Source organism: Sciurus carolinensis, chromosome 8, assembly GCF_902686445.1.
Source record: "Sciurus carolinensis chromosome 8, mSciCar1.2, whole genome shotgun sequence".
Classification (NCBI taxonomy): Eukaryota; Metazoa; Chordata; class Mammalia; order Rodentia; family Sciuridae; genus Sciurus; species Sciurus carolinensis.
Window position 1 is genome coordinate 17,182,913 of NC_062220.1, and position 12,458 is coordinate 17,195,370.

The 12,458-nt window shown below is 43.5% G+C and overlaps 1 protein-coding gene across 1 annotated transcript in view; it reads left to right on the forward strand.

Moving 5' to 3' along the window:
- Nucleotides 1–3,877: 3,877 nt before the first annotated feature.
- Creb3l2 (cAMP responsive element binding protein 3 like 2) overlaps nucleotides 3,878–12,458 on the forward strand; it is a 108,745-nt gene continuing 100,164 nt past the window's right edge. The window contains exon 1 of the mRNA XM_047561868.1: nucleotides 3,878–4,354. Within this exon, the coding sequence (XP_047417824.1) occupies nucleotides 4,253–4,354 (102 nt within the window). The 5' untranslated portion in view covers nucleotides 3,878–4,252. The remainder of the gene's footprint in view (nucleotides 4,355–12,458) is intronic.

Here is a 12,458-nt window from a genome sequence, read left to right on the forward strand (position 1 = left end):
AGAGGACAGCATACGGGGATGTAGATAGAAATTAGAGCCATGGAGTTGTAAGGCTATATGCCAAGGATTGACGGCCTCCACCAGACGCCAGGAGGAGGCAAGGAGGGACTCCACCCAGACTCTCAGAAGGAGTGTGGCCTTGCTGACACCTCCACTTGAACCTCTAGCCGCCAGACCCAGAAGACAAGTAAGTTTCTGCAGTTTTAAGCCACCCGGCTTGTGGCATTTGCAAGCAGCAGCCCTAGGAAAGCAACAGAACAGATACCTGCTAACACAATGACACCCTCTCTTGCTTGTCCCTACCCACAGTCATTCAGAGAGAGAACAGAAACAGTTTCGCACACATTCCTCACAATTCACTTGGGAAGAGCAAGTCTTCAATACTTGTGGCATGACTCAGTGTCCAGATATGGCTCCGGGGACGTGTTTGCTGCTCTTTGTTTTGCAGTTTTTTCCTGTCCCCTCAGGACAACTATTCCTCTCACCAACAAAGACAGCAGGCTTGCCACTGAACTCTCTCCAACGAACGGGCTAGCTGTGCTGAATCTCCTGCAGAGTCCAGTTGAGGAAGAAGAACCAGCAGCTCTGTGCCCATCACCAACTTCAGTTTCCCTGGCTGCTGTCATACGCATTTGGCTAGGTCTTGAGGTCGGAGGTCAGCTCCAATTCCAGGAATGCCTGAGGAATTCCTGACTACAATACATCCATCTTCATGCAATTGGGTTCCATATCTTCACACTTGAACTGAACATGATCTTTTTTCTCCCCAAAGCACCAGTCTAGACAAAGGTGAATGACAGAACCCCATTACTTTTTTTAAAGAATCTTGTACCTAGAAAAATGTGGATAAAATGATGTCTGGAATTTCCCAGGTACTTAATATATCTTTGTGGATAAAATGAAAACTAGGCTATTAAAAGGGAAATTTCAGTGGTTTGATAGTTGTTGACCAGTCAAATGCAAAGCCTGTTGATGAATGGGGCTGTGTCAGTTTGGAATGTGGATTCTATTTTCATGATGCAGGGATCTGTCAAGTGCCCAATTCTGAACCCAATTTATCTTAATAATTGAGAAGAAGGTATAGAAAGCAAGCAGAAGAAATTCATAAATAGGTCAGCAACATGAAAACAAAGAAAATGATGTTAGGAAAAAAAATAAGAAATATAACTTGTCAGTTCATAAATCTGATTTTGATTTTGGGAAAGTATGACTTCTAATTATGCAGATGCCATTCATCATTAATAATAGAGAAGGGAATAAATGCACCTAATTCTTTCTTTGTTTCTTCTTTGTCTCTCTCTCTCTCTCTCTCTCTTTTTTTTTTTTTTTTTGATGGCATTGGGACTTGAACCCAGAGGTGCTTCACCACTGAGCTATATCCCTAGCCCCTAGCCCTTTTTACTTTTTGAAACAAGGTCTTGCTAAGTTACCCAGGTGGCCTTGAACTTGCCATTCTCTTGCCTCTTCCTCCCAAGCCATGGGGCTCAGTTTTCACTATCTCTTAAAAGTTGCCAGAGAGACTGGAAAAAGAGTCAACTAAATCGCTAAGTCCTAAAAAAAAGTGGGGAAGGGAAAATCGTTAGTAATCAAATGTAAAACAAGAAGATGGGATGGCTAGAAGTCCTGCATACATTTAACAGGTGAAGGATACACAAAACAAAGAAGGCTGAAGAAACTCACTGTTAGGGATCATGATGTTATTGTTAGAGAACAGATAAACTTAACCAAGCCATTTAGGGTGCCAGAGATCATATCATCTCTTATACAAAGGAAGACCTTAGTGGCATAAGCCACCATACATTGATTGCCTCAGTGTCTGCAGGGGAGGAATCTGAGCGTGTCTTAGCTGGGTTCTCTGGCTCAGGGTCTTTCACAAGGCTGCAGTCATCTCAAGACTCACTTGGGCTCCATCCACTCCCATGTCCACTCCTGTGGTTATTAGCTGAGTTCAGTTGCTCAGGGTTTGCTGGACTGAGGGTTTCAGTTCCTTGCTGACTCATGGTGGAACCCTTCCTCAGTTCTTTGCCACAATGGCCTCTGTATAGGTCACAGGGCTTTCTTCAGAGCAAGCAAGCAAGAGAGGAAGAGAGAACAGCACACCAGGAGTCAGAATCTTTGCCCAGCCTCCTTGATTTTGCCATATTCTGTCAGAAGGAAGTCCCTAGGTCTAGCCCACACTTAAGTCAGGGGACTTACCCATGGCTGCTGAATCCAGGAGGTGGGACCTCTGGAAGCCATCTGAGAAGCTGCCTACCACAAGGGGCATAACCAGGATGAGACTTGGTCAAAAACAGAAATGTCTGGCGGATAAAACATTTGCATTTCTGTATTAAAGAGAATGTATATGTTTCTAATCTCTCTTGCTCATGTTGAACACTACGTTAAAAATGCAGATCTTTAAAAGTTGAAAAGGTGATCTATGAAAAGGACATGGTGAAGGAGGCTAATAAGTTGGAGAAGAAAAACCAAGGGCCTAAGAGAAAAACTACGCCTTCTATTTAAGCATTTAAATAATTTCCAAGGTCTCTAAGAGATAATACCAGAAAAATAGAGTAGGGTACATGATAAATTATTGCTTAAAGACAACATAAAATTCTAAGACATTTTACTGTCTTCACCCACCAAAAAATATTTGTCAGGGGGCAAAGCAATACCTGATACCTGAACACACTGTTGTAAGAAACACATACAGCCAACTGGCAAAGTTTCCTTTTTATTTAAGATAGGCAGATTATATTTCAAGAACCGTTTCTTTAAAAGAAAGAATCAAAAGGAGGAAGAAAAATCACAATATTTGGGGTAATTTCTTTAGGATAAGCCATCTCTTCTCTAATCTAGACAGGCCAGATGATCTGGCTCCTGTCCATCTGTCAGATCTCTTTCCCACCACTGACTGTTAGGCGCCACCTTCTTGTCAGTCATCAAAATACCTACTCCTCCCTAAATTTCATTTCATTCAGATGGTACTCAAATGTCACCCAACCAGAAAGACTTCCTTGACCAATATCTGGAATAGCATCGACTTACCCCACCCTCTTATCCTGTTTAATTTTTCTTTTATAGCAATTATCATATTCCAAAATTATATTATGCCGTCATTTTTTTTTTTTTTTATCTTTCCATTATCTGACTCCACTGGGAGTAAAGCTCAAAGAATTTAAGAACTTTAGCTCATTGACTCTTTTCAATAATGTCTGTTGAGTGAAAGTAAAAACAGAAAAAGTGAAGCCCATAAAAAATATAAGAAAAATAGTAACAGAAAATGTGAAGAACAATAACAGTTTGCTAGAAATGTGCCAGTATAAATTTATGCTCAAGTGGAATATTTACATGTGTGCGTACGTAATGAATTTTTTAAAAATCCCATGAGACTCAAATGAGCTAACGTACTCGCAGCATTCTGGACAGCACTTAAGTCTGCCCCATTTTTCTAATTCTGTCGCGCAGCAACTCTCGCTCCCCTTCTCAGTGAGCGAGTTAATTTCTGGGGATCCTCAGGGAGGGGACTGTGTTCGGCCTCCCTCTTTTATAAAAATGTATTCTTGTCGCTATTTGACTGGCTGTCCCTCCCAGATTCCTTGCTGTTATTGGTCCGTCTCCAAGTCCATCACTTCCGGATCCACGCACTCTATTGGTCCGCTGTTGCAGACAGACTGCAGCTGGCCGGGCTCGGGCAGGAGGAGTTCCCCGGTGACGTCAAAGGCGCGCCCCTCCCACATTCCAAAGCATGGGCGGAGACTTCCCGTGGCTCTGCCTTTGTGGGCGGGTCAGAGCGGAGAGAAAGACTTCTGATTGGGTCCAGCGGTGAGTCGAGCATCCTATTGGTCACTGGCCTGGAAGGAGGTGGGGTCGCAGCTGCATCCTGGAGCGGAGCTGAGAATCCCAGGGGACTCTCAAAGTTTGTGTCTGGAGCGGTAGTGGAAAGTGGGGCTTACTGCGCAGGGATTTTCTTGGGAAGCGAGCTGACTTCATTTTGAATGCACATCCCACTTTAACCCCTGCAGCCTCCGGTCCGAGCCGTGGACGGTTTGTGTCCTCTGGGGGTTCTCGGATCTCCGAGAACACTGGACGAGAGCCCTTGGCGGTTCTCTCGCAGGCAGGGAAGCAGACGTTTTCTTGTCTGAGAACATAAGCCGCTGGTACACGCACACACGCACGCACACCCGGAGAAAGGAATCTCTCCGGTTCGAGGCGGCTCCGCCCGGTCCCCTCCTGCCCTCAGCATCCTCGACCCAGCGCGACTCCCACCGCCATGGAGGTGCTGGAGAGCGGGGAGCAGAGCGTCCTGCAGTGGGACCGCAAGCTGAGCGAGCTGTCAGAACCCGGGGAGACCGAGGCCCTCATGTACCACACGGTGAGGACTCGCGGCGGGGGCTGGGTGGCTTTTAATGGGGGAGGTGTTGTCATCAGAGGAACAGCTGGAGACCTGGGAACTGGGAAAACAATGTCTGGGAAAGGGCATGGCCAGAGTCTAGAAGTCTGGAGAGAGGAGCAGTTTTTCTGTTCGAGCAGATGAAGGTGCACACCCGGCCCCTTTGAACTTTCTTAAGAATAGTGACACTTGTATTCCTTTAGCTATTTGTACTTTCCCCCGTGGCCTTTTCATATCTGTAATACCATTTCCTATTGCTAACTATTGTAACGATACGTGGGGAGAGGGGGATGTGTTTTGAGACTAATATGCCACCACCTAGTTTGCTACTGATTTTTGTGGGAAGTTTTTTTTTTTCTTCTTTTTTTTAAACGAGGCAAGCTAAAATAGCATTTTCCTTCCATCCGTCTCATATTCCCCCTCTCTTCCTCCCTCTCACCCACTATTTGTATTTTAAAGAGTACACGTGTGCGCATGTGTGTGTTGGAAAACCTCCTCTACATTAGGAGGAAGGCTGCTTTATTTGGCTTCTTAAACTGTATTGCCGAGAAAGCTGCTTCCTCCCTTTTTAGAGGAAAGATCAGTATGGAAAATCTGAGGCAGTTAGATATTTCAGAAGAACTGTGGGGAAGGTAGGATAGCTCGCCTTCCCTCTATGCCTCAGAGACCTCTTTGGAGATAAAACTGTCACAGAGCAAGCACGTTTCTTAATGTTTTCAATTTCGATTTTTTTCATATTAAATTTGTAAAATGAAATTTTGTTTCCAATAGCCAGCACTGATCATATGCCTTTGTTGAAGATCTCTTTATCTCTTCGTTTCTTTTGTATACATGTAGAAGTTTGTAATGAGAGAGGGAAAGCAAACACTAATGAGAGGAGAGACTTGGCTGCTTTCCCTTTAGGGTTCTTTTAATGGGGTCAGTGCCACGATATTTGAAACTTTTGTAAAATGGCCTGCAGGCTCCACCTCTTTGGCCTTTGCCTCTGACTGACTTTATTTTGGGAATAGGTTTGAGGGCCTCCCTGCTGATTCCCACCAAAGTGCTTGAGGTAGCTGAGAAGGGCTTGTTTAAAAAACCCAGAATGCAGGACTGAGAGGGAGTGGTAGTTCATGCTGGGGCAAAAGCCAGATGTTCAGTGTGATCTGGGCTTTGCTCACTGAGCCTGTCTCATGGAGACCATGTGGGCTGCATTTGGAATGGAGCTCAGTCGTTTTCCTGCCCTCCATAAAGAACTTGGATTTTGGCCCTCAAGTATCTTCTGAGTCTTGGGTGCTCCAGATGTTTATTCTGACATGAGCTACATTTTAACCATGTATGGAGTGGGAGCTCTTCTCTTTTGTTCTTAAACATACTGTTCCATTACCAGGAAAATGTCCCATCTAGCTGCTGTAATGCCACAGTTTCGGGGTTGCCATTCAGCTGGTGGAACCGGTGGCTTGCGTTGTGAGATCACAGGTCAGGGTTTGAGATGCTGCCTGTGACTGTGGCATTAACTTCAGGAGAGGACAAACAGCTTGGACTGACTGTAACAGCTTTCTGCACAGTTTCAGGGGTAGACACTTTACATTCCTTTTGATATGAATAGCTCAGGTTTTCTCTGTTGTGGTGGTAAAGCAGTAATGTGGGATTATTTTTCTTCTAATTCTTTTTTAAATGACTCTTTATGCTATTAAGATAAATGTCTCCCTTCCAAACAGCTCACACAGAAATGCTGCTCATCATTGCTGCAAGTGATTGCAACTAGCTGTGTATACATGAGTTAGTGTTGAAAGAGGTATTGGACTATTGGATTACAGTCCTTTGGACTAAGAGAGGTTTGGTAGAGATTTGAAAATAGATAACTTTCACATTTGTTTCTTGAACTCTGTTTCGGATCCAGGTGTGGAGCTAGTTATTATTGCCATTTATCCATAATGTTGGTTACCTGACTTCCTGCTGAATCTTCATTTGGAAAAAAGAAGGCCTGATGTGATTATGCCTTTATTCACAGATGTATTTATTTCTTTAGTTCATGTTTATTGAATATATTCTATGTGCCAGACACTATTTTAAGCACTTGAAATACATCAGTGAACAAGAGCGGACAAAAATTCTTGACCTTGAGAAGCTTACATTCTAGTGTGTGGATGTGCAGGTGTGCACACGCGTATGTGTGGTCATGTGTGCATACGTAGGAAAGAATAATAAATGGTAAACAGAGAAGCAGTAAAGTATGTTAAATAGTATAAGTGCTGTGGAAAAAGTAGAAGTAGAATAGGGCAGTGGAGTTAAAGAATTCAAGACAGAGGAATGACAAAATGTATTGAAGTGAGTTACCATAATGAGCCTTTTGTACAAAGATTTGAAACAGGTAAGACTGTTAGCTTGGCAGAATGAAAAACCAGGCAAAGGCCTGAAGGTAGATTTCCCCGTTTTGGTGAGTTCTTTTCCTTGAAAATACAGTTGCTACAGGTTACTTCTAAGACACCAGTGCCTGTTTTGGCAATGACCCAGTGCAACTTTCCAAATTGAGTGGCTTGGGCTTGGTTCCTGGGAGAAGGGAGCCTGCAGTGAGCAGACATATGTAAATTGGGAAAGTGGCCGGAGGTGATGGTAGCTGTGGAGTGCTGCTCTCCCTGGAGGGAGCCATGCTTGCATGACGCAGGCCCCCTCTCCAGCCCCTCTGGGCTCCACTCTTGGTTGGATGCTCTAATGTTGCCATCTTGAAATTCTGACTAAGTGCTGAACAGGGGATCCACATTTTCATTTGGTACTGGTTCCCACAAATTCCGTTGCTGGTTCTGCTGAAAGACATTGTGTCTTTATGTCATTTATCTCTCTTCATGACTCAGTGAGAGAGCCAACTTTATTCTCATTTTACATATAAGAAAACCAAGGTCGAATGAGTTTAAGCAACTTGGCTCAAGCCCCACAACTAATCACTGACACAACCAGGATTCAAAACCAGGTCTCCCTGCCTCCAAAGCCCAAGTTCTTGCCCATCATGCCATAGGAATGAGGAATCCTCACTTAAAGATAAGTATCTGAGTAAGAGATTGGGAGAGAATGATTGGAATACAGAAACTGCTGAGCTCCAAAGCAGCTAATGTTTAGCCCGGGCTAACAATGGCAGCCTCCCTCCGAACCTTCTTAGCATGATCCCTCTCACTGTCCTAAATAGGGATTTAGTTACCACATGCATAATTGCTAATGCTGTGTTTTAGCAAACCTGTCACAAAGCTGATTTCAAAAATGTTCAAATCGCCTAAGGCTGGGATTATAATGTCTCTCAGGTGCTTTCTGTGAGCCATCAAGAGCAATGTTTTCCTCATTTGGTTGGCTATGAAGCCTTTTGGTTCACAAGGACAAAGGCTTAGAGGAGACAGATTGAAAGTCTACAAAATAATGAAGCACATGGATGGGGCAAAAATGGACGTGCTCACCAGACCCTGAATTTCTAAAGCTATGGGCTTCTTCTTGAAGCTTAAAGGAGTTCCCAGGGCTGGAGTAACTTGGTGGTAGGGCATGTGCTTAGCAACCTGGGGACCCTGGGTTCAGTTTCCAGCAACACACACACACACACAAACACATACACACACACTAGCAGGTTCAGAAAAGATAACAGATCTGAAAATGAGGAGCATATCTCTCAGGGTTTGATAACATTGTGAGAAACCCTCCCTCTTTTTCCAAGGATGTTGGGTATTTCTAACATTCATGTTGTATTCTTGTAAGATCTGTGCAAATTTCATTTATGAAAATTCTCTGTGGACCTTTGCAGTTTAAAAAGAAAAATAGTCTGTTCATTTTTTCTGTGTATATTGTATATGCACAGACTGTGTCTGGAAGGATGCTCAAGAAATGGATGGATAACTGATTGTTCCTGGGAAGGTGATTTGGGGACCAGGAGGTCAGGAGAGGGAGGGAGGGAGACTCAGCTATACACTATGCCCTTTGATACTGTTCAAGTTACAGACTGAAACTGGACTGGAGAAAAATTTTATCTGAATATCCTTGGGGAAAGGGGGGTTCTAGTGCTGTATTAAAACTCAATGCCACTCACGTTTCTGGAGGCCTTGGAAGGAGGGTAGGGGAAGGGGGAATGCTTGGTAGAAAGGACCCTGTGGGTGGTGGTTGACAGTGGACCTGTGTTGGATAAACCTCATTAACTTGGTGTTTTAGTCAGCTTTTTGCCGCTGTGACCAAAAGAACTGACAAGAACAATTAGAGGAGGAAAATTTATTCTGAGGCTCACGGTTTCAGAGTTCTTAGTCCGTAGAAGGCTGGCTCCATTGCTTGGGGTTCAAGGTAAGGCAGAATATCCTGGTGGAAGGGTGTGGTAGAGGAAAGCAGGTCAGGACATGGGACACCAAGAAGAGGGAGAGAGAGAGACAGGCTCTACTTAGCAGATACAAAATATATATATCCCAAAGGCACATCCCCAATGACCCATCTCCTCCAGCCACACCTTACCTGCCTACAGTTAACCACTCAGTTAATCCTATCAGGGGATTAATTCAGTGATTGTGTTAAGGCTCTCATAACCCACTCATTTCTCTAAACCTTCTTGCATTGTTTCACACATGAGCTTTTGGGGGATACCTCCTATCTAAACCATAACACGTGGTAACTTTCTTTTTTATATTCCTGTTTAGGCATCAGGAAAATAAAGATTTTATCAATTGTTTTTGCAATGGTTATGCCCTTTTTGAAAAGTATGTATTAAAAAATACTGAGTCTTTGCAAAGATAACAGAATTTCTGCTTGTTTTAAATGCAAAGTGCATGTAAAACCAGTTACTTGTAAAATTATTTGGTGGTTATGCTTCTCACATTTTACATCTGGTCAGTTTGCAAAGTGAAATGGCTGATCCCACACAGTGGTAGGTAGTGAATGTTCAACCTGCTGCTGGTGTCCATGTGGAAAGCATCTGGCTCACATCGGGCACTGGTGTTGCTGAGAAGAAATTGGCTGATCTCACAGGTTGGGTGGTTTCCTCTTCCTGCCAGTGGGCCCAGAGGCTGATATTGTTCCAATGGGATATTGAAGTTTTGGGTTTCTGTTCCAGTTTGAGCTCCTCTCCTATTATTGACTCCTGGCCAAATTCTGAAGGGAACCCAGGATGTTAAGGAGACCTGGGTACTCCTTGGTTCTGGTCACCTGTCCTCTATCAGCAGAATGGGCATGGAATTCTAGCAAGACAGAAAATTGTGAAGTGAGAATAATCTTCTTCAAGGCCCTCTTTGAACCTTTCTATACCTTTCCCTCTTATCTTTCCCTCTCAGGTTGTAAGGGCTCATTGGCAGGGGTTCTTTTTTGAGTCCCCCCTTTTCAAATTTTATGCACAAGAACAATTTGATAAACTTAAGGTAAAATTTTACATGTTAGTAAGGCTAAATATGTAAATATTTATGTAATATGTAAATCTGTAAATGGACATTTACATTTGGCTATAATTACTTTACATCAAGAGGGTGAATCTCTAAGTGGAGAACTTAGGGCATAGCCAGGTGGTAGGGGAGGAATACCTGGGGAGTGGACGGTCACCTTCTCGATCCCCCATTGTTCCATCCAAGCACTTGTAAGGCATCGTTTGGTTTATGTGTTGCTAATTTACCTGTGTTTTAAAGGATCTCCATTGGCTCAGCAAAAAATCTTTGACTCACTATTTTAGCATCTCTGAAATTGTTCTAGTGGTGTTAAGGTGGATTGAGGGAAGGTAGACATGGGCATGAGGCTGAAAGATGAGTGGGAAGTATAGTTTTGAATTTGCCCTCCTTCTCAGATCTCTGAGTTATAATATTCTGTGGAAATAGGAGTGCTGATGTGCTGCTGATCTTGCAGGAGAGAGGAGGCATTGCATCTTGATAAACAATTGAGTTAATTACAATGCTTACTGTTGCAAGTATCCAAAAACCATTTGTTTGGCTTATACAAGCAAATTATTATCTCATAGTGCAGGAGGCCTGGGAACGTAGCTCCCTTTTTGAATGATTCAGTAGCTCCTCCGTGTTCCCATGGACCTTGCTTCCCTCAATCTACATTGGAGACACGATGGACATAGGAGTTGCAGGTGTTGCATTCAGACAGTATGGAGAGGAGAAATGTCGTGACTTCCTTGTTTCCCTTTTTTAGAAAGGTAGAAATTTTTCTTAGTAGCCTACCACCTGACTTTTCTTAGAGCTTTATTGGTAAGGATTGGGCCACAAGACCATTTCTAAACCAGTGGCCAGAAACAGGCGTGGGATTTATGAGATTGGTTTAGGTTAATCATTTGGAGATGAAAGAGATATTGGAGACTCAATCAGCACGACCATTAGTACAATAATCTGAGTTGACAGTTCTTTCCTTAGTCAAAAGGTGTATTTGTTTAACAAAGGTGCGCTTGTTTGCTTACAAAGGTGGGCTCACAACTACAAAATGCTTTAAAATTCACAATAGCCATGAGAGCAAAAGAGCAAAACCAAATACTATGATACTTGCAAAGTTCTGAGAACATGATTTGGCTGTGCCACTGTTGCCCAGTGAAGGAAAACTAAGAGACAGAATTGGCCTCTCTGCAGTGCATGCATGGGGTGTGTTTGGGGGGGATGCTATCTCCTGACTCACTAACTAGGACACATAGACTTAAGTATATTATCTGGACTCCCAGCATCAGGGTCATGCCAGGGCTGGAGGTATCTAGCTGAGCCTGTAATCTTGCTTACCATGTCAGACAAGAATGACTTGCTCTGTTCAAGGTCCTCAGAGGTTAGAAAGCTGAATGCCATTTTTCAAAGGAGCATTTGTCCAGTTGCATATGCCTATTCAAATACTGATAATGCTACATGCTAGTGTTTGCAGTCTGAAGAGCCTGCCGCAGTCTAGCATGGCTGTAACCTGTCTGCTGACTCTTGGGGCCAATGGCCCTAATCCTTTGCTGGGCATTTAATATGGTTGAGGCCTGTGGCTGCAGTGCATCTGTATTATCCACGTTTGATCCTATGAATGAAGGAGTAGCATTTATGTTCCCTGTCCCTGCAAAATCAGAATCGAAAGGAAGTTTTGATACCCCCCTTCTTTGAACTTATTCTTTCGTCCTGCTCGTCAGTTGCTCTCTGGCTCTACAAAATACATTTCTAAGTGGCCTTGATATTTTTTTCCCCGAATTGAATTGAGGATATTGATAAAATGCATAGAAGGTTACAGCTCATTTCTTCTATGGATAATTTGAAACCTAGAAATTTGCCCGGATGGAACACATGCTCCTCGAGGATGGGAGACATAGCTTTGTCTTTTCTCTGTCCCCATAAAGTCAAGAGCAGTGTGCTCAAAGTTACATAATAATTGCTTACTGCTGACATAAGTGGAGCAGAGCAGTCCTGGAAAATGGTTAAGCTGAGTGGCCTGGGCCTCTTTTGTTAGTGTATTTTTTTAAAACTCTGGATTCTTCTAAATATTTCTGCAAATGTGGACATTTATTATGACAGTGCCTTGGGCAATTCAGTGTCAGTATCTATTTTTGTTTTGTTTAGAGAAGGTGATAAGGGTGGAGTGACTGAATAACAGTCCCGGTTGCCCCTGGGAGCCGGGGTGAAGGCAGTGCATGCAAAGGGTAGGACTCACATCCAGGAAGATTTGGTGTCGATGGCCATTGGTTCTCTGGTGACTTTAGGCCTATTATTTGGATCTGGGTTTCTTTGCATGCCATTTCCTGGCTTACAGTAGATGCATTTTTTCCACCCTCTTACCTAAGTCAGATGTCTTCTTTGAGGACGAGATGTCTCAATGTTAGGAGTCTGACATCATTCAGAAGTAGAGGGGTCTGTAATTATTCTTTTTCGTGCATCTGTATATTCTCTCTCCCCAGCTCCTGCCTTCTGCTGTAAACACAGGTCTCTGCCTGGAACACATGCTTGCCAGATGCCTCTTCTTACTCATTTTTCCTGTCTTGTTTATAGCCAGGTTTTCTCAAGCAAGCAGTCAACAGCTATGGCCCCTGTTTCCTCACTTTCTACTCCTGTGTGGACCTTGGCTCGTGTTCTGATGAGGAACACAGGTCCTTCAACCTTCCTGTAACTGCTAAATCCAATAATTTCTTCTCTGTCCTTACTTGCTGGACCTC